The sequence below is a fragment of the Mycteria americana genome, chromosome 1 (genome assembly GCF_035582795.1).
Source record: "Mycteria americana isolate JAX WOST 10 ecotype Jacksonville Zoo and Gardens chromosome 1, USCA_MyAme_1.0, whole genome shotgun sequence".
Taxonomy (NCBI): domain Eukaryota; kingdom Metazoa; phylum Chordata; class Aves; order Ciconiiformes; family Ciconiidae; genus Mycteria; species Mycteria americana.
In genome coordinates, this window is record NC_134365.1 from 201,270,723 (window position 1) to 201,292,062 (window position 21,340).

At 37.6% G+C, this 21,340-nt stretch overlaps 1 protein-coding gene across 12 annotated transcripts in view; it reads right to left on the reverse strand.

The window, feature by feature from the left end:
• The window catches only part of SGCG (sarcoglycan gamma), a 152,593-nt gene that overhangs the window by 11,732 nt on the left and 119,521 nt on the right, over positions 1 to 21,340 (reverse strand). For all 12 annotated transcript variants that reach the window (XR_012773807.1, XM_075490906.1, XM_075490905.1 and 9 more), the window contains one exon: positions 12,260 to 12,332. Coding sequence is in view for 11 of the 12 variants with exons in the window: in XM_075490906.1 (XP_075347021.1) it covers positions 12,260 to 12,332 (73 nt within the window). In the remaining variant the exon portion in view is untranslated. The remainder of the gene's footprint in view (positions 1 to 12,259; positions 12,333 to 21,340) is intronic.

A 21,340-nucleotide genomic window follows, 5' to 3' on the forward strand; every position in this document is an offset into this window, starting at 1 on the left:
ACACTATTCTGTTTCTGTAAGACTAATGTCAATATCTACAGCTCCCTTACACTGAATCCCAAGTTAGTCTATTATTTATGCCACAATAAAATGTAATATGCAAACCAGTACATTTTTAATGAATCAAAATTAAATAACAATTATTTAAAATGAAAAAAGAACTTTTCTGCAGTTTCTTCCAAGTGCATCTGGCTATTTCATTGCAGACAAATTTACAGGAAAACTTATACTAGCACAAGATACAGCTTAATATTAGAACTGTACTTTCAACTTAAGTATGCCAAGGCTAATACCTCTCCAAAATAAAGTTACTGCACCAGTAATAAGAAAGAAGATCACCAGCATCTTGTGAAAATACAGAAAAGTTGTCTGATAATATCAGAAGAAAATAAATAGGGTACAACTGAATTCAGAGTAACATACTTATGAGGTTGTCTGTTTAGAGGCAAGTGTACATACATAGGAACTGCATTAAAGAAAAATTATTTGGCTGGAATGAAGCAGCTGTACATAAAGCACCTCCTTTTTCTAGTAATTCTGAAGCTTTTTTTTTTTTTAAATCTTCAGTGGCACTATGTTGCAATTTAGAGAATATAAAATAATGGAGCAATTTGTTGTAATTTGATTTTAAAAGTCACTTTTTTCTTTACTCTCTTCTGCTTATTGCTTAAACGCATTAATGAAAGTGTCATTTTGGAAGGTCTATCATTTTGTCTCCAATCACTTGGGAAAGTCTCAAAATGTGCAGGGCTTTGCTGGCAGTTTGTAACATCTCTGACCTCTAAAAAATAGACGCAAATGCACACTGTAATGCACTGAAACATCCCAAATACTTCAGTAACAGCAGAGCTACTCTGAAATAATTACACAAGGATGTAGTAGGCTCTGCTTTTTCTGGTAGCCTTCTTTCCTGGGACAATAATGTTCTTGACATTTACATACATACATATACTGATGGTCCTAATGTGTGAAGCACTGGCAGCTGTTACAAGAGGGCTACTAATAGCAGTACAGGACTTTTGTATGGTGTGTATAATATTGCTGCAGGATTATTTCTTTTTTAAAAAAATTCCTTTTGGAAAATAAAAATAAGATTAAGTCAATTATTTTTGTCTGATATCAACAAGGTATAAAGTGTTAATAATATATGGTTACTGAGCTTAAAAAATAAACTCTCAAATCTGTAATGGATTCTGTATGATCAAGGACGTATCTTTTAAAAAGCTGCTGTTACATTTATAGCTAGATTTTCTGGAGCGCACAAAGTTTATTAGGTTCCCCTCACAGATGTCTGTGCTGGTAAGGGCTAGGAGCACTTAATTACTCAACTGCTTCAGGGTTGAGTTCTCAACTCTGGAGGGGAAGAAAAGACCACTGACCCACTTTCATATTTCCCTTTCTGCCAACTAATGGGAGGGTGCTGTCATCCTACATGACGCAGCTGGGCTTATTGTGCTTGGCTGGAATGAAGGGGAGCCACAGTGAAATGACAAAATCCCATTGATACCAATGGAGTTAATATTTCATGAAAAGCCACTTGGTGGTGGAATGGAGAAACCAAGAAGTCAGATCACAGATACTCACTAGGCTCAACTAAGCATAGCTCACCTATAGGGAATGCATTTTCTAAAGCTATAACAATCTTACAATGACCTTATAGAATCTTGAGCCACTGCAGTAATGGATTCTTAGACATTGTGTGATTTACATTAGACAATCGTTGGATAGAAATAAAATCATAATTAATCAGATTCTATGGATAAATTCATTTGTCCATAGATAAATTTAGTCATTTATCCATGTAGTTATATTTAAATGATTTTATCCATGGACTTATTACAATCTTATAACTCAAACAGCTTGGATATGGAGTCAAGTCTGTTACATGCTCTACTGCTGAATCAGGGTGCCTAAATTTTAAGTATTGCAACATAAGAGCTGAAGGACCCAAGAAACCAAACTGGATTGTGTTCCTCTAATGACTTCTTTGTTAAGAACTCCATGAAAGAAAAGCACAAATAACATAAGGTTTTCATCCTCTCTTGTGCTTCAGGCTGTGGGCAATCTGATGATCCAAGATTAGAAGAAAAGAGAGATTGTGCTGTTTTCCTGATACAAATTTGCAGATACAGATTTGTAAGCTTTCAGAAAGAAGTAAATTACAGGAAGACATTGGAGATGAGCGTGCAGAGCAGTACAGAAAATCAGAACAACTCTCAGAACAAGAATTGCTGGAGTCAATGGAACAGCTGTAGAAGATATTATAGTATATATATGTATATATAGATAGCATAAATATACATGTAAATACAAGCATGGGAAGCTGACGCACAATTATTAAGATTAGTATAAAAAAGAAGTCTGAATTTGATGCACAAGATATGCAGAAGGTTTTGAAGAACGAAGAGATTCAGAAAATTGATAGCACTGAAAACATTCTCAAAGTCTTTACTGAGTATAAGACAACTATGGATTTTTACCGACTTAGAAAGAAAAAACACTTCTTTTAGGTAAATATGATGGTGTCATGACTTTCCAGGAAAGATAAAGTTCTAGCATGGCCAGGGCCTCCAAGCTAATTATTAGCTTGAAAGGACTCATTACCTTGTGCCTGATATCAAACAAGAGCCAGTAATTGGCAGCATTTGCTAATCCTAGTTACAAGGTTATATAAACTATGATTAACAATTTAGATGAATTTATGGAATACAGGGTTACAAGTGGAAAAGCTTTACTCTGGGATTTGAACATTTCCCAGCACAATGCGTGGCCTTGTTTCTCATGATGAGTTTTCATTTCTTCAGAGCTTAACCAAACATGGCATAGTCGATAAGTGCACGATTCCTCTAAACAAATGTAGTTGCCTATAGTAAGGAGTATGGGTGGTCGCCCATGCACCCTTCAAAATGAATAGAGAGGAATAGGCACTGCTACGGCATAATTAATCTGATCTATTTTAGATGCCTCTGTTAGGATAAAATGTAACATGCCCTAACAGTACGTGTTGCCTTCCACCAAGAGGTGATGAGATCTGATGTAGATAGCTACACTCTAAATGAGTTGAGAGCAATTCCACCTGAACTATCTGCCTGAGCAGCTGTGAACCCCTGGGGCCGTGCTTCAGGTATATTAGTCTCTCTGAAAATGCATCTGTGTGGGTGGTTTGTGGGAGGATCCCTTCCCACTTCAGTGAATGAATGAATGAATGAATTGTGAATGAGTGTTTCTGCTTGCAGAGAGAGGGCAGTTCTAAATCTGGATGAGCATCTGAAATGCCTCTGCTTATTCTGGGCACACAGAGGTCCTCTAGGTTTGGACTCTGTTGTATGAATGCAGCCTGAATATGTGAGAGCTGAATGGTAACCAGAAGTGTGTGCTGAATTATCAGCTGAATCACACACATGAACAATGAAGAAATCATTTAGGATCAGCCAAAGTGTTAGGCAGATACAGACGAGGTTTTTTTGTGTGGTTGGTTTTGGTTTTTAACCCTACTCCATATGTATAGGAAGTGTGGTTGAGTTTTAAATAAATATGTCTATTGGGGTTTTTTTTAGCTTATCTTGTCTTATGCTAAAAATGACCAAGGATAAAGGGCAGATCCCTGAGGCACTCCAGTCCTTTTGGGTGGCATTCTTAAATGTTGGGAGTATTTGCTGTTCTTGAAGATATCAGCTGGTATGTTCTTCAACACGTTTTCCTTTCCTTTAATTTAAATAAAAAATTTCTCATTGTATTTTTATTTCTTGAAATAGCCTGTGTTCCAAATTTCAAATTTGTTCCGTATTTATGTTCTAAATCTGAAATGAGTGGCAACAGATGATTCCAGTAAAGCTCAGTTATGAGATTCTGGATTCAAGGGAATTGTTCAGCATAAGCACAAGCAGGCACCAACAGTGCTAATGGCTTAGGGGTGAGCTCTGTGCACTAGCACAATTACAAAGCCAGATTTGAGTAACAGATGTTTCCAGTTCCCAAGGTTTTGGTTAACAGAACTTATTTTATGTAAGCAATATAAAAGAAATGTTCAAAGTTCTAGGACAAATGCACTTACATGTTCTCTTAAAGAGAGAATAAAACAGTGCCAGTTTTAATGGTACTTTGAAAAGACTATAAGAGCAATTTAAAACAACATTTATAACCTATTCAAAAACATAGCAGATATGATTATTACAGTGTAGTTATTTGTTTACTAGTTCTCCATCGTCTTAAATATTGAGGTGTTTTTGCCTGTTTGTCCACTGTCACTCAATGCAGAGTTGTTGAAGAAATGAAGACTAAAGATCAGAACTGAGATATAATTAAAGTAGAAGCTTCTCTCAAGACTGACAGTTGTGATAAAGACTGGTAAGCAGAGCTAATTCAAAAGAGGTCTCTGTGATGACCTCAATTTTATGATGTGCTGACTCTCCAGGTAATTAAAAATGGCCAAGGCCTCAGTGAATGTGATTGAATCTGGCACATCACAGATGTTTCCAGCATGGCTATCTTTTTCACATGATTTTAATGATATTATAAAGCAACTTATTGTATTATAAAATTTTACACTCATATAATAATACTTTTTGCATCACTGTTGTATAAATATGGTTAGTATTTTCATTATGAGTCTTTATTTTCATAAACTTATCTTCCAGGTTGAAATTTGCCATTTTACATAACTCAAGCAAATTTTCCTTTAACATGCAGAAGCACAGAAAGATTTTAAGTAATTGGAATTCTTCACTATGCGCTGTTCATAATGTCCATTTGTTCTGCATGAAAAGAAACACTCAAGTGAAGAGGTCTGTGCTGACAAGCAGGTCATACCTTTCCCCTCTTGTGATTCATTAGTACAGTGGCTGAATGAGCCACACTCTCACCAGTTTCCACACAACTGAAGTATCACAACTGCACACGCAGGCTGAGGGAGAGGGGAAAGAGTGTGAGTAGCGACTGTGCACATGTACAACATTTCTTAGAAGAATTGCTGTTATTAGGAAATGCTTCCCTTTCTTCTTCCAGTGTTTGCCACATGCACATCCTTGGGTGCACGTGGTGGGTGACTCCCATTCCATGCCTCCCCCCCAGCTCCCTTGCTATATGTGCAGACAGGTATGTAGGTGTAAGATGACGTAAAGGATGCTCTACCCAGTTCAACATTATGTCTTAGACCAGTGACAGCACAATTGTAGACTTACAAATAGAGCTCCAGGTGGTCATCTGCAAGGTGTCCATAACTGCGACAATCATTAATGAAATTTTCACGGTAGCTTGTGCTCTGGTAGAATATGCTGTAATCACTGATGACAAGTTCACTTTAGCATCTCACCGAGCAGTCTGACATTGTCAGGTACCCAGTTCAACAGTGTAGGTGTAGAAATCATTACACCTTTGCACTACTGACATAAGCAGCTATGGAAAACAGGTAAATGGCTTTGTCCCGTACAAGCGGCAGAAAGAACTCCTATTGATTTTAATGTGTTAAGTGACATCTCTGAAAAACTGAGGCTTTAGGAAGAACATCAGCCAACTGACTGGCTTAAGGGAAAGTCAGTGATAATAGTGGGCAGAAACCTGGCATGTGTTCTCAGGGAGATCTTACCTGGCAAAAAGGCCACTAATGTCGGTGCATGGATTTCCTCTCATGTTACTGAGGTATCTATCTCTCACTCACTGGTTTCGGAGGCCAGCAGTCCTTTGAAACAGGAAACATGTTGTAGGTGCTCAGGAGAGCAGCTCTGACTGCCAACACATCTGACTGCCCACACAGGCTCCCCAGGAGACCTGAGGCTCTGTTCCCACTCGTCACCAAACATCCCTCCTACCTCAGGAGGGAAACATCTGTGAGAGCAGGACAGAGTCCCTCTGCAGACTCAGAATTACAGAAGGGAGGATGATCTAATCAGCAGAGGTAAGTCTATCTCCTAAGGTCATATGGTCCATACATACAATGATAGATAATCCCTGCAGGTGAAGCACTGTAGTTTGTAAACTAAATAGCAATGAACAAGATTTTGCAAGTACATGGGTGCACACAAATAGCTAGTAACACAAGACAGAGAAAACAGATTGCACTTGGAAAATTCTTTTCACTTTAAGATTAATATTTTCAAGAAAATTCCCTGCTTAAAAGAAGACCAGATGTGAAGTAGTACCCAAGCCTTTGCTAATAAGGTATTTTCAAATATCTGAGTCAGAAATGTTTCTGAAAAGTTGATAAACATCATGTCCTGTACCATCCGATCCTTTTAAACTATGTCTTTTTATAGATTTGAGTCCATCAGATGAATGGAAAGAAATTCTTTAAGCTTCCAAAAGAAGTATTTGATGGTGTTCTTAGTTAACCTGAATGCAATAAAGTATACAAATGCAAATTTATATCTAGCATATTAATGCCAGGGCTCATAAAATTACATTGCCGTAGAAATATCTCACTAGTCAGGGAGCAGAGATGCTTTACAAATACTGACTCATAACTGTAGACTTACTTTTCTGTTACGTAATTAATTCTCTTCTGACTGACTGGCCTTTTGATTTGCATAATGAATGCAAATAAAAATCATGGTTCTTAGGTATTTTTGATGATATTTTTAGGCAATTAGCATGTAAGCATTAGTATTACAAACATGATTAAGGAATGACTTAGCAAATGTTTTTACCGTGGTTGGCTTCTATACATCTCTTTCTAGATTTCCTTCATAATTCTTATTCGTACGCCCATAAAACCCCACAACTTCAGTTTCCAGCCTTTCTCTCTGTCTTATTACACAGTTTACCCTAGCAAATCTATACTTTGAGTGCAAAAGGAAATCATATTATGAATGGGGAATGGAAAGGATAAAAGTAAGCCTTCATAAAGAGTCCGAGAGAAGTAGCAGCCATAAGAAAAGTGGAGCTATTGGATGCCACAGAACAGAAGTCAAAATTAAAGGGGACATATTTATTCTGAATATATAGATAGGGAGGTCTACCAGCAACCCATCAGTACAGTAATTTACCTTAACCACATACCTAGAAAGTGAACAACTATGCCTTCAAACTATCAATATTCTATAACATGTAAGTCACAAGCTAGTAAATATATATTTTGATGCTTTTCAGTGTTGGACATAGGTATTTCATTAAAATATGAAGCAATGCTTCTTAAAGGAGATATTTAAAGTTTTGGTCAATGCCAATATTATACATTTGTTTAAAATACATCAGTTTCCCTGGGAAATACTGAAATCTTTTCAGAATATACCCATAAGCTGTTAAATAATATGTTAAATGATAACGTGTTTTTTATATATATATATATATATATATATATATGTATTTATAATCATAGCCTGACAAATGTTGCCTGTCTGGAACAGTGACATCATTCCTGCTACAGTGCTTTTCAAATGTAAGAAGGGCAGAATGATGTGGGTCACTTTTGAACTTGGATGTAAACCCTCAGTTGAAGAACTGGCAAAATACCACAAACTGACTGTACTAAAAGTGATTTCCCATGGGATTTGTGCTCAGAAGGCAGAGCTGCTGGCTGTCAGACATCCATTTATGGCAAATATAAGGACAAAGCTCATCTATGAGCATTATATTCATTATGCATAGTATACAGTTAGTTAATAAATGGGAAGATGTCACTTTTGTAACCACATTTCCATTAGTTTGGGAAATACAAGCGCTCAGTTCAGAAACATTGTTTTGACGTTTACACAGCTTTGCTGATCCATCCCTTAGAAAACCGCAAGACATGTAGATCACAAGAAGTTAACATATCAAAATGACAAACCTATGTATGAGTTATGTGTTATTCAAGGATATGAAATATAGGAGGACTAGAATAATATGCTAAATAATTTTCTAAAGTGCTACAAAGTATCAGAAAAATATGTTAGCATCAGACTGGAAAAATGTCTAAACTGAGACACTAGTTTTTCACAGAGATTGTTATTTGATAACTGGGGATAAAAGGGTATGTGTGCTGCCATGAAACTCTGGGTAATAGTAGAAGAGGCTACTTCCAGTACCTAACATAGAACCTGGGGAGAAGCTGGCTTTTAGGGAATCACTAAAAATGTCTCTGTCTACAGCAGCTAGTTCCATTAGTTGCTGTTATACATTTCCCACCTACATTTTGGGTCACAAGTTACGTGTCTGAACATGGGCTTCTATAATTCTGTTTAAATTCCTTCTTTCGGAAAGCAAAGTACCTGGTTTCCATTAGAACTTTGCTATGATCCAGTTAGAAGTGGCAGCTGAAGTCCATGGAAGCCCCCAGCAGACCCGATTGAGGCAAGTCCTCAACATGCCAAATACACACCAAAGCACAAGGGCTGTAGCCACTTTCATGGAAAACCATGGAAGAGGTAACACTTTCCATCTTTCTATAATATTCTAAATAATATATAAAATATATATTATAATATATAATGTTACATTACATATAATACAATCCTATTGATTTTGCTATTCAGCAAGGAATTACGAAGCATCGGTTCAATTCCTTCCTCATCTTGAAGGGAATGAAACCTGTATCTGTTACCTCTATTTGCCAGACTACAAAACAGCTTGGCGGGAGTAAAGAGCTGGATTATGGCCATCCCTGGGCTGAATGTCAGTCTTCGCAAAACTAAGTAATCTGGCAAGAAACAGAGCAAATAAAGAGGATATAACTTAGTGGTCAGGACATTCATCTGGTTCTTCTTCCAGGATTACTTTTTAAACCATAACTGCAAACCCCTGGTCTCCTCCTGTTCTTGGCTGAATGTCCTAAACACAAGACTAACTTGTGCTTCCTCTTGCTTGCTCTCCTGTGGTCCCATGACCGTACAGTAGAACAGGTTCAGCCAAAGGAAAGGAGATATGTCCCAACAGATAGGCGCTTGCTGTCGAAGAAGCACTCCTGCACCTGGACGCTGTGTAGGCACTTGGCTATATCAGGCAACTGAATTGCAGAGAGAAGTAGGAGTCCAGATATATTTCTGTTCTCAGTAATTACAACTGGCTCATTTTAAGCAGGTACCTCCTCAGTGGTGTTCGTCTGGGGAAGATATTTCCTGGATATATCCAAATCTTCTTGTTGACTGTAACCATGTCATTTGAGATGTTTGTCAGGCACTTCTTAGATGTGAGACCCTGTTTTTAGGTCTCCACTACATCCTAAAGTCTTAACAAATTTTGTAAATGGAAACTAGGTATCTTACGTGGAGATAAGAAAAGAACTCCAGGAGAGGAATTCAAAAGTAGGCAATGTTATTTTAAACCTAGGAATGCTTCAATTTTGAAATGTAGATTTTTTTATTATAATTCTTCCTACCAGTTGGAAGTAAGTGCAAGCACATCTCTTTTTCTTTACGGGTGAGTCATGAATTCAATCTATTAGACTGAAAAGGACTCTATATGTTTTCTTCAAATTATGGGATGAAAAGACAGTTACTGACCACAATATAATTGCATTGCTCTGTCTCCATTACTTAGCTATAAAAAGATACATTCTAACACACTTATCTCTGTTTCCAGAAAAGCAGTCTATCTTGAAATTTGGCGTTTGGACAGGAAAGCCAGCAGAATGTGTAATTCAGAAGGCTATTTGTGTCACCTTTGTTTGCGATAATGCCCTAAATCTGAATGACAGAGAATGAATGTGGCCTCCGTTCATATGACACAAGCTGAAAAGTTATGAGCGTTATCAGCTTTCCAGTCAGCTCCTTGAAACATGCAACTACATTTGAAGTGGATGGGTTTTCTTGAAGCAACATTCCCTATATTTAATGCTGCATACCGTGGCACTTTATATCACATTCACCCAGCATATCACATTCACATGGCACAGCACAACCACTGAGGGAAAAATAGAGGAAAAATAGCAGAAGATTAATAGATGGTGAAAGTGTGGAGATAAGGCTTGAGGTGAGCAAATAGTTTATATTACCTATAACTTGATACTCACTACCTTAATCTGGAAAAGAAGCATATTCAAATTTAAAATAGAAAAGTAATACTCAAAATTGCATTTTAAATTTTCATATTGAAGTGCTTTTCAGTCGGTAGCTTCCTATATTTAACAGTGTGCAATGAAACAGAATATTTATAAAGCATTACAAAATTGCCATTCATTGGTAAACTTGTCTCAGCCCCTTCACAACAGAATGCATGAATTTTGTTTACACTGACGTTTAAAGTTACCCTTGAAAATAACCTTTTTCCAGCATGAGCCTTGTAAATTGCTCTTCTCTGTCTACATCTTAACTTAGCATCTGCACTGCAGACAAAAGCATCTACTTCTCGATCCTCCCCAGAAGCCCTCCATGGAATCATTGCCATCTCTGCTTTCAGACTTGACACTGATTACGGGTGGTAAAGAGAGGGAAAAAAAAAAAAAAAAGGAATAAGGGGAATAAGGCATTTTGAACTGCTCTGGGTAAGCTTCAGGTCTTCAGGGCCAGCCAGGACATGACTGAGTGCTGTATCCATTGCACAGCTTCATGCCCTGATATTCAGCATTTTTCTTAGGGTGAAGCTAACTTGTTTTCTAGCACAGCTGTTTAGCAGCTCTGGATTTATGTCAGATATTAATGTCAGTCGCAAGTATCAGTGTTGATGTGTCCATGTAGGCACTTCCTTGACATTATAATAATATTAGCATAACTTCTGTAAATTCTGGAAGAATCTGTACTTCCCACTATTTTAAGTCAATTGAAGATTTTAACTATTACACTTGAGCTCTGCTAACACATAGCAACATTCTAGCTCAAAACACATGCTTATAGTTGACATGGTAAAAATCACTAAAGAGGTAAGCCACAAGGTAAACCCATCCATGCAGGAGAACTTTACAAACACTTTTAATTAATCTCAATGTTTTCCTTCAAGTCATATCCTATTTCAAAAACAGATGAAAAATTTATAATAACAATAGTTGTATGTAGTCTGAAACAGTGTAATTGTTTTTAAATGAAGTGTAGATAAGAACTTAAAATATAACATAGCATAATGGCTGTAGGATAAAATTATTAGCTTTAAGCCTATTAAAATATTATTAATTGATGATGCATTTGAAGCAAAGTAACAACTGCAGAAAATAATTGATATGTATCCAATTAAAATTTGCAGAGAGCTTCTTGGCTTTGTAATTACAAAATTTTATGTCCTACTTTATCAAGATTGAGATAATCACAGGAAGTGACAAATCTACAACATAATGAATCCACTCCTTCCAAAACCAGACAACATTTACTACAATGCAGAATCCTACATATTGGTCAAAGTCTGTCACATCCAAATTCTACCGTAGTAGAAGAAACACATTTTTGAAAGTGGAGCTCAACACGTAAAAACTAATGTCTTGAGCTCATTCTGTCTTCAAATGCAAGCACAAGATATCTTACTGTAAGTAAATCTTAAATATCAAGGAGAAAATTAAAAGAAGTATCTTAATAGTCTCCCTCTCATTTGCCATTCTTAATTTGAAAATTCAGTCACCAAGATAAAGACAGTGTTCTTGAAAGTTTTAATCATCTTCTGCTACTCTCTAATAGTTACCCCTATTGGAAAAGAAACACTAAGAGAAATTATGACAGAAAGTAGCAGACTGCCAAGGTATGAAAGAACAGAAGTCTAATTGTTAAAGAGATCGTCTTTCATTTCAAATTTTTCTTTGAACTTGCTTATAAAATGAAACATAACATGTTCATGAACAGAACGTAAATTGAGTTTATTACCTCATCATAACCAACACATTATAAACTAATATGGGATACTCAAAATTACATAGAATAATGCACACAGAAATGCTATCCCAGAGTTAAGGAGCTCTGAAACATATAACATACTTTATAATGGTTTTCTCACCCCAAACTGCTCTTTAGACATACAGAGCTTTGCACATTTCCAAATTTTTCTTATTAGTCTGTTTCCTCAGATTGATACTAGTTTCTAAAAATCTTGACTAATTATAGGTTGACGACCTACTGCAGACGAGCAACTTCTATTGTAGAAAAAGTCACACTTAAGTGTGTAAAAATTGAAAAATAGAAGTTTACAGAAAAACTTTCCACAGTATTTTATGTGGCTTTAAATATTCACCATCAGCAATAAATCATTCATAATATATTTCAAAATTGCAGAGCAATGTATAATTTTCCTTCAAAACAATAATTTGTCATAGAAAAAAAGTTATTAGTAGTTCTGTAAATGCTGTTGAAAATCCCTAGTTCAGGAAAATGTGAATATCTATAGCAAACAACATTTACTTATTAGATTTATGGTTTTATGTATAAATTCTTACCTAAGCTGTTTAAAAGCTTCTGCTTTCACAAGTGGTGTTTCTACAGAGTGTTCAAAAAGTGCTCCTTCAGGCCCTGAAAAAAAAAGAAAAATACTATAATGTAAAACTTCAAATAAAAAAAAATAGCAACAGTGATTTATACGGCCACTTTGATATCAGAAATTAAGATACAAAACCATATCTTAACAATTAATGAGACAATTAAAATATAGATACAGTCCTACTATTACAGTATTGATTGGAGCAACACAATACACAGGTAACGTAAAAATGCAGGTGTAAATTATTAATATGAAATCTAAAAGGCCTGAAGGCAGAGGAATTTTGGACTACTTGGGACAACAACATAAGTAAATAAGATTTTTACAGTGTAACTTCCATTAGAGTTAATAGAGATAATTAAAATCCCACAAAACCTTTGCAAATATTACGGACTTAAATAATAATATTTATTTTAGACTATCCTATACATACTACAAATTCTGGCATGTAGCTTCAGCAAAGATTTCCCCCTATTTTTAGGCAGACTTGCTGAATATAAAATGGTATTTATGCACGTAAAATGGTAATGACTATGGGATCAGATAGTTTACCCCTTGAAATAAAAGTAGTTTCATCCCAGCGGGGAAGAAACACTGATTACCTCTGTGTGGTGGTACATGTGTAGGTGGGGCAAAGCAAGTCATCAGCATGAAAGGATTATTTGCGTTGCGCTGCTGCAGGCAAATACATCTTAAAGCCCAGCCATCCAGAACCCAGATGAAGTTCATGGCTGCAGATTCTTGAACTGTTCATAAGATCCTTCCTGTAAAGGGGCTACTACGTAGCCTCATCACCTTAATATCAGTACCCTTCTGAAAATCAGAGTCCATGGCTTTCTTGTCACAAATCATTATTTTAATTTTTCTTCGTAGCCCACCTACTTTTAACCTTGCTCTTTCTTCTTTGCATCTAGTTTTTTCACTCTTGCAATGCACTCTTTCTTTGTGGTTCTATGTTAATTTGTGCAAGAAATACTGTGATAATAAAGAAAGTAATTTTCAAGACTGGAATTCATAGCACAGAGTGCAGCATGCAATGGATGCTGGTCCTCCTCTGAGAATTTATATTGTGAAATAGAAGCAAGACTGAATGCTTAAAGGATAAATCCAAATAAGGACTTACATGAATTTTAGGTCTTGGACTTTTAACTTATTTAGGAATTCAGGTTGCCTATAACAGCACAACAGTCAATTTTCAACCTAGGTCCAAGGAGCTGAAGTTCAAGAGAGCAATTCAGATTGTAAAAAAATCATGGTCAGGCAGTTAATGAAGTGCCTAAATATTGCATGTTCACATCACCAGTTTCCACACAATAACACCCTCTATTTCCCCTCCAAACATAGCTGCTGGCAGAAGAGAAGGAGGTAGCACTAGCCAAGTATTGCAGAATAATGTGATGATGATTAGAGTATCTGGCTAGAAGGCAGGAAACTTGGTGTGCAAGCCCTCTTCATCAGAATATTGATTTGATAAATGCATCTACTGCATTGAACCAGGCAGCAGACCAGGTAAATTGTTGGTGTAACATTTCTCCCTCCTTCAGAGCCTCCTTGTTCAGTGTGTGCAGAGATGCTTTACAGAGGGGCCTCATCCCTCTGCAGGCAGGCCTCATGTAAGTGCCCTACTCTGCATCTTTCTATTTTCAGCACTAAAGATATGCCCTACCAAAAGAACTTGACCAAAACTGCAAGCGCCAAACTGTCCCCACAATAGGCAGGCACCCAACCTATCCAGGAGCCTCCCTGTTGGACCTGAAAGTTCTCCAAGCACCTCCATTTCTGATCTCCTGAGGACTACCGTCATTGCAGTATCACCAGCTCAGTGATCATCTCCTGCCTAAGCTTCACTGGGATCAGGGAACTAGCTGAAGTAGTACAAAAGCCCCTCGGCTTGAGCCGTCTCAAGGAGACAGCTCAAAAAAGCAGCTAAACACCACTAGCTGCAGCAAGGGTGGAGTCTCTCACCTTCTGTTCATTGGCTTTGTGAAGGCACTCATCCAAAACTGGGGAAGCCTCAGGTTGAGTGATCTTCTCCAGCTTAGAGGATTCACGTATCTAAGCACTTTTTGGGTAAGTATGCAGCAAGGCAATATATTTTAATAGCTAGGATATTACTCAACATGGCTTTTCTGGCTGCTCTTTGAATTAAAACAGAATGCAGTTACCCTCAGGAAAGAATTCTGGGCTGTAGAAAGCCCTAAGTTAGGGCTTTGGACTCCATCTAGAGAAACAAACTCTTAAGACCCCTCTTGAGCCACAGGCTGGTGAATATGCACGCGTGCATGCGCATGCTTATTTAAATATTAATATTACCATAGTTAACATATTAAATGCAAATGTATGTGCAAACAAAAGAAAACTTATTTTTTCTGTGTTCTGTCTGGAAGACCTGATGAGATTGGGATGAAAAAGTACATGTAGAATCAGGCAGAAGGAAGGAAAGACATGGGGAAATGGATGATTAGAAAGTATGGTGTAGATGGTATAGATACAGTATTAGATGGTATTAGCTTTGGTATAAAGGGAAAAGGATAATAAAAACTAGTGGGGGCAACCATGGAGAACATGGTAAAAGGAAAAAAAGTGAAATCAAGAGATACCATTAAAAATGAATACATTGCCGAGCCAACTGATAGGAAGACTGTCACTTCATGAGGGCTGGGGGAAAGTTCTCAGGATGTCCTAAGAAAGCATGAAACATGCTGCTTTTTGAGAAGAGCTCTAGCTGAAATCATGATTCCTTAGAATGAAATCTCCTTAGCTTGGATAGAAGAGAAGTGCACAAAATATAAGAATTACCATACTGAACCACTTCACCACTTCAAGGAAGCATGGATTTCTAAGCTTCTATTTAAATTTTATTTAGCTGTTGATATCCTCATAATCAGTTTAAATAGATGAGTCTTTCTGGAACCTGCGAACTGGCATGAATATAACACTGGAAAATGTAAAATTCATTAATTCAGACAGGACTTTAACCCTTCTTCATTAGCATTAAGATTATTTTGCAAGATAAAACCTAATGGCTTGCCGGACATAGTTAATTATTCTCCTGTGCATGTATTTGTGCTGGTGGGTGTTACAAGGTGGCAACCCTACACATTGGGCATGATGAAAAAACACCCCCTAAGGAATTAAATAAGTTTGTCAGAAAATGCTGATTTGGTACAACTAAGATATTTTGCAGGGATACACTGATCTGTCAAAACTTCTGACTTAGTTTACTTGCCAGCTAGAGGTGGCAATTAATTCAAGTTTTTCTTTGAGCAGAGACTGCATCAAATGAGATTCTTCTGACACTGTGGTCCTTTGAGAATATATCATGATCCCTCACTGTCCTTCATTCCACTTTGTCCTACCTGACAATTCTTAGCAAAGCAAGCATTTCACTGTTTTCCTTGCTCAGATTTTCATCTTGGATTACAGTGAGGGAGTTGTAGTTTCAGTGAAATATATACTGTCACAATACTACCTGTGCTAACAGAAGACTTATCTTGTCAGTAATTTTGAATGATCTCCAAACACATGATTTATCAGGGGAGATAGCTTGATCTTAATGTCTTCCAATTGTAGTTCTGGGAAGTCTTTAGGTATGTCTACGTTAGGAGGTAATGTGACCTGAAAAGGGTGGGTTTATAGAATGATACACTTGGTGCTAAAGATCTGCTGCTCGTACTATACAGATTCAGGGGATTTTACTTTGGATCAATTCTAGTCTCGTCCTGTGGACTTAAAACATATTTGCAATTTTGATGAAGTAAATGCATTCTTGGAGCCCATTTCTCGGTTTGGTTTCATCCAAAAGGAATCCACTATATTCACTCCCTGACTCCTCCATGGTATAAACCAGTGGGACGTGAGAACTGTCAGAACCATCAGATCTGCAGCAAAAATGCAGTCCTGAGTGAACAAAATGCTGTTGTGGATGCATAGTTTGGCTTGATGACCTTGGAAGGCATTTTAAAATTTATTTTCCCCTTCCTTTTTCTTACTTCTGCATGCATCTACTATACGAACATACGTTCTATGGTGTGCTCTTCCACTTGGTTATGGTTTGGAATCCATTTCCTTTTCCGTTAGACAGTTGTTAAAATTTTTCAGCAATTTTCAGTACTAGCTTAGCTGTACTGTGTCATAGGATGAGGTATAATGAAGATATGATAGAAGTGAATTCCCATTCTTAGATAAGGTGCATAGCTTCTTGTAATGCCAATTGTATTAAATTGCATAGTTTGAAATTTCATGCCTTGCTACACTGCTGCATATCCTTACATACGATGACCACTGTGGTAGAATTTGACTCTGTGCCAGTTTCTTGATATCTAAATAATAGTGTCACACAGTGAGGATCTTGGTGCAGTTTCTGGATACAAGACCCATTTCTGTCCCATTATAAGGGCTGTAGGAAAAGCTGAGCATTGGATAACACTGCTATTCTGGAGAGAAAGACATATCAATTGTCACCTGGCTTCTTCCAGTTGTCTGAAGAAGGCCTCATCTGCTTCTTCCCAATCAGGTGGTCTGCAGTACACACCCACCACAATGTTGCCCATGTTGATCTGCCCCTCTAATCCTGACCCGTTTGCTCTCCGCTGGCTCCTCATCCGTCCCGAGGCTGAGCACCACGCATTCCCGCTGCTCTCGCACATAAAGGGCAACTCCCCCCTCGCCTTTCCAGCCTTGTCCTTCTTGAGGAGCCTCTATTCCAGTGAAGTATTTTGACTGGCACATTTGTAAAGCACCTTAACTGTTTGCATGTTATAGTATGTCATTACTGTAGACACAATCCTCAGATTGAAAGCACTGAAACGGCTAGTGCATACTGGAGCAGCTCCATGGAAGCTAATGGTATGACACTGGTTTACTGCTATTAAAAATCTAGTCTTATGTTTGCATTTTTATAAATTTTCCTGCTATGTCTGTGTGTAAAAAACCAATTTTTTATTTAGTCCACTTGCTATAAACGATATAGTTTCAATTATTAGAAAGATTAGGGAAGGAAATCATCACTTCCATTAATATTTTGCAAAAGTAACATTAATGGCTATTCATAGAATCATGAAATGGCATATCTAGCCATCAGAGTAATAATCACAGTAATAAAAGGCAAGTGGAGCCTAGTATTTTAACTACATGAACACAGTCCATTATCTGCTACCGCTGACAAAATAATAAATAATGACTTCAAAAGGAAAAGATGTGTCTCTCAAACTCAACTGGTGAGTTTTGTCTCCACATTAGACATGACCAGCATGGGCAGACTCCGAAAAGCTCTACTCTGTGCTCTGCCAAATTTTCATATAATTCCTTTGTCATCTTTAGAAATCCATACAATCACTCATCATTATCGATTTGTAGTTCCAAAATGGATTAAAAGTGGAATTAAAGGTTGTAAGTATTTGTACCAGTGACTTCAGGGAAAACCATGAGAAATTCAGTTGTACTCTTTCCCATAAACACCCAGGTGAAAGTCAAGAAACGGAGGTGCCAGAGTACGAAAGGCAAGCACAAACTACTAAGGTCCTCTAGCAGATTAATTAAACGCCAGCTTCTGTACTTCTTCCAACTTTTTTGTATGCAGTATAGCACTGGGTACAACATTCTTAAATACATTTATATCTTTGAATTGTAAATGAGATGACAAGCTTGGCTGACAAAGGTAATAGTATGGGTGTAATAAACTTCCATAGGCATTTACTTTGATGCCACATCACATTTTGATTAAGAGATTAGAGCAACACAAATCAGCCTGGAATGCATTATATGAACTAAAATTGATTGATAGGTCTTAAAACATAATTGCAAACAGAGAACGATGAGTGAGGGGATGTGTTACTAGTGGGGCCAAATGCGATGTAACATTTTATCATGGACTTGGAAGAAAAAAAAGTAATTACTGATGATTTCAGATGACACAGACGCTGGGAAAGAGGCAATAGGAATGTAAAGGACAAGTCACTAATAAAGAGATATCCCCCCTCGATTATTTTGCAAATATGACTTTATCAGGTCATCCAGGTTTAGGCTTACCTCTCTGTACATGAGCTCCCTTCTCAATTATTTAAGTTAAAACTAACTTGTTTAGCAATATTTTCTGATCCTGAATGCTTTGCTTTGATAACATTTCTAAACTTCATTACTCAGAAATCTACTTCTCTTTGTAATTAAAATTCAGAATGCCCTACTGAGTCTTGAGGTCACTTTTAAAGCCATCCTCAAACTAGATCTGCAGCCAGCTCATGAGTGGGCCGACAGACTGCTGGGGGCACCTCGCAGCAGGCGCGGGATGCCGCGTGCCAAGGGTGCCCTCACAACATCTTGCTAGGGGATGTGCAGAGCTGCAAGGCACAAGGAACGAAGAGCTCATGGCAGTGGAGGGAACTCTTCTGTCTCACAGGCTTTCCTAATTTCACTCTGGGATCTGTTTATATACAGCCTTTTGTATTTCTCCTACAGCACCTTTTAGATACAAGTTCACATTTGGTGATATAGAAATGAATAGTGTTTGTTTTCATTTGAGATGTAGCTTGATAAGATTATAAAAGAAATTATATGACCTACTTGTCTGTCTATGAAAGGGATGTAAGCTGATAAATCAGATGCCTCTTCTAGTCCAACTTTTACATTCCTATCAAGGTTTGGGCTTTTTGTGTTAAAGATGACCAGATACGCACAGAGAGATGTCAGCAAGAGGAGCCTGGCAAAATTGATTGGAGGAGGGGAGCAAACATCTATACAAAGAGAGATTTGTGAGGCCTGAGTGCAATCATGGCTGCTGAAGCCTTGTTTGAAATAAACCAGATCCTTGTTCTAGGGATCTGCTCCTGTCTCTTGGTCCGGGATGGCAGGTCTCTTGCCCTAAGCACCACTGTGGCTCAGAAAGAAGGCAGAGAGAGCAGAGAGAGACCAAACTCCCCAGAGGAGCCCAACTGTATTGCTAGTTCTCAGCCTGTGCAAACCAAGAGCATTGGAGTCAGCACTAAAACTCAGCAGTTACAGCATTTTAATTAAACATAATATTTCCGAATGCCTTTACAAAACAGATTGTCATTGGAGCATTCCTTCCTCACTGAAGGAGATTGAAGCCCATGCTTAGCAGTGAACAACTCTGGGGATCTCACCCTCTGCTTCGCTTTTTGAAGGTGAACCATGAAAGTGGAAGAAATGAGGAAGCATGTCGGCAGAGGCAGAGCTTCACTTTGCTGGCAGACATCAAGAGTGCTTGCTCCCAGCTGTCCCCTCACGCTGGGCACCTTACATTTTGTATGGCATTACAGAGCACTGTCCTGGGAGGTGGGACTGCAGGATTGAAGTCTCCTTGGCCAAGGAGGGAATTCAGCCTCAGTGTCTCACTTCCTAAAACAGACACCCTGCTCTGAAAGACAGGTAAGTGCTAACAGACATAGTATCACTTGCATGGAAATAGGGGCTAAAGGAAGAAAACCAACAGGAAACATCAGTGTTAATGCTCCAGAAAGAGGGGTGGTGTTGGTGTAAGAGGGAATGAAAGGCTTATTTACATATTCTAGAGCTGTCACCTCTAAGCAAGAGTAAAACCTTGCCTTCCTGTGAGAAAAATTTCTTCATCAAACAGCATTAAGTTTGAACGGTATGACACTAAAAAAAAAAAAAATAACCTCAGGACAAATTTTTTTTGAAAATGGCCCTAAATTGATTTCTTGTATTCATTACCTACTTTATCTTTTAAACTGTAAAGAAATAACATTAATTATGATATGAATATTACTATATTTACTATTTTATAGACTATTGTTTATGGATATATAATAATTTAATCCTAAAATACAGAAGATCAAGATATTAATTTTCTTAACAAGAGGATTGAAGTCAGCAAGTTTCATTAACACCCCCCTCCCTCCCCTTATCAAGCAAGGACTATCTGCCTCTTCAAAGTCTAACAATGTTTATTCATACCCTCAAATTGTCTCCTACTTAACTTACCTTCTGAGCAGAAGCGTTTAAATTAAACACACATCTTCACATGCACTTCAGCGTTAGCTACTCAAACTGAAAACCTTTCCATAGAACAGAGCACTAGAAAATCATCAACAATACTCAGGAAATACTTTTAAGAGATTATGGAAGACAAGCAAGCAGAAGGACAAATAGTAAACTGGAGAAAGGGTGATATAATACGCTTCTCCATAAAGATACTGATCACCTCTGCCTTGCCAGCTTTTCTTCAAGAAGAGTGGAGGGTAAGCAACTGCCTTCTATTAATTTCTTACGTACTCATCACCAAAATATTACCCTATACAAAAGTCACAATATATAAATTATTATTTGTACTTGTTAAAAAGCTTTTTGTGCAGTAGTTGAGTCCATTTTATAACTGCTGAATGTTAATTATTTTTCTATTGTATATAATTTTATTTACTTGGGTCTATTTTCTCTCTCCTCCGGACAGCCTTCTAGTTGGCAAGTTTGCAGAGCAGGCAAGGGAGTGGAAAAACAGGACTCCTACAGCCATGGACTCCAGCCATTTGTGCAGAAGAACTTTGTTTCCAGCCAGTGCTGTGACTTCATTCCTTCTGCCATGACAATATTGCTAGTTATAAAGCAATCGGCTCTTTGCCAGCCAATACACTGTTACAAAGTGTGTTTCACTGTCACCAATGCCAAGTGAATAAAACCCTACCAGAACAAAATGCTGATGTACAATACCTCTGTAGTAGCATAATAAACATCTGCAAAAGATGTAGATCATTACTGAAATATTAGAGAGGATGTAATTGGAGTACAGGCTCCTTCAGGTAGCATTGTCATGAAGGGTTAAGTTGAGCTTCAGTTTTATACACTTAAATTTAAGTGTCTATGATGTAGGTGTCACAGATGAGCTAGAGGCAGAATTTAGTTGCCTAATCAGATGTACCTACTGTCATCTAACATACCCTTGTACATTCTGCCTGCCCTCCAGCTGCCACAATCAAAGGAAGTGTCTCCTGTACAGTGATACCATGTGGTGTCTCACATACCTTAAGGTGTTTCAAATACTGCTGGATGCTTATGTGTAAGCATC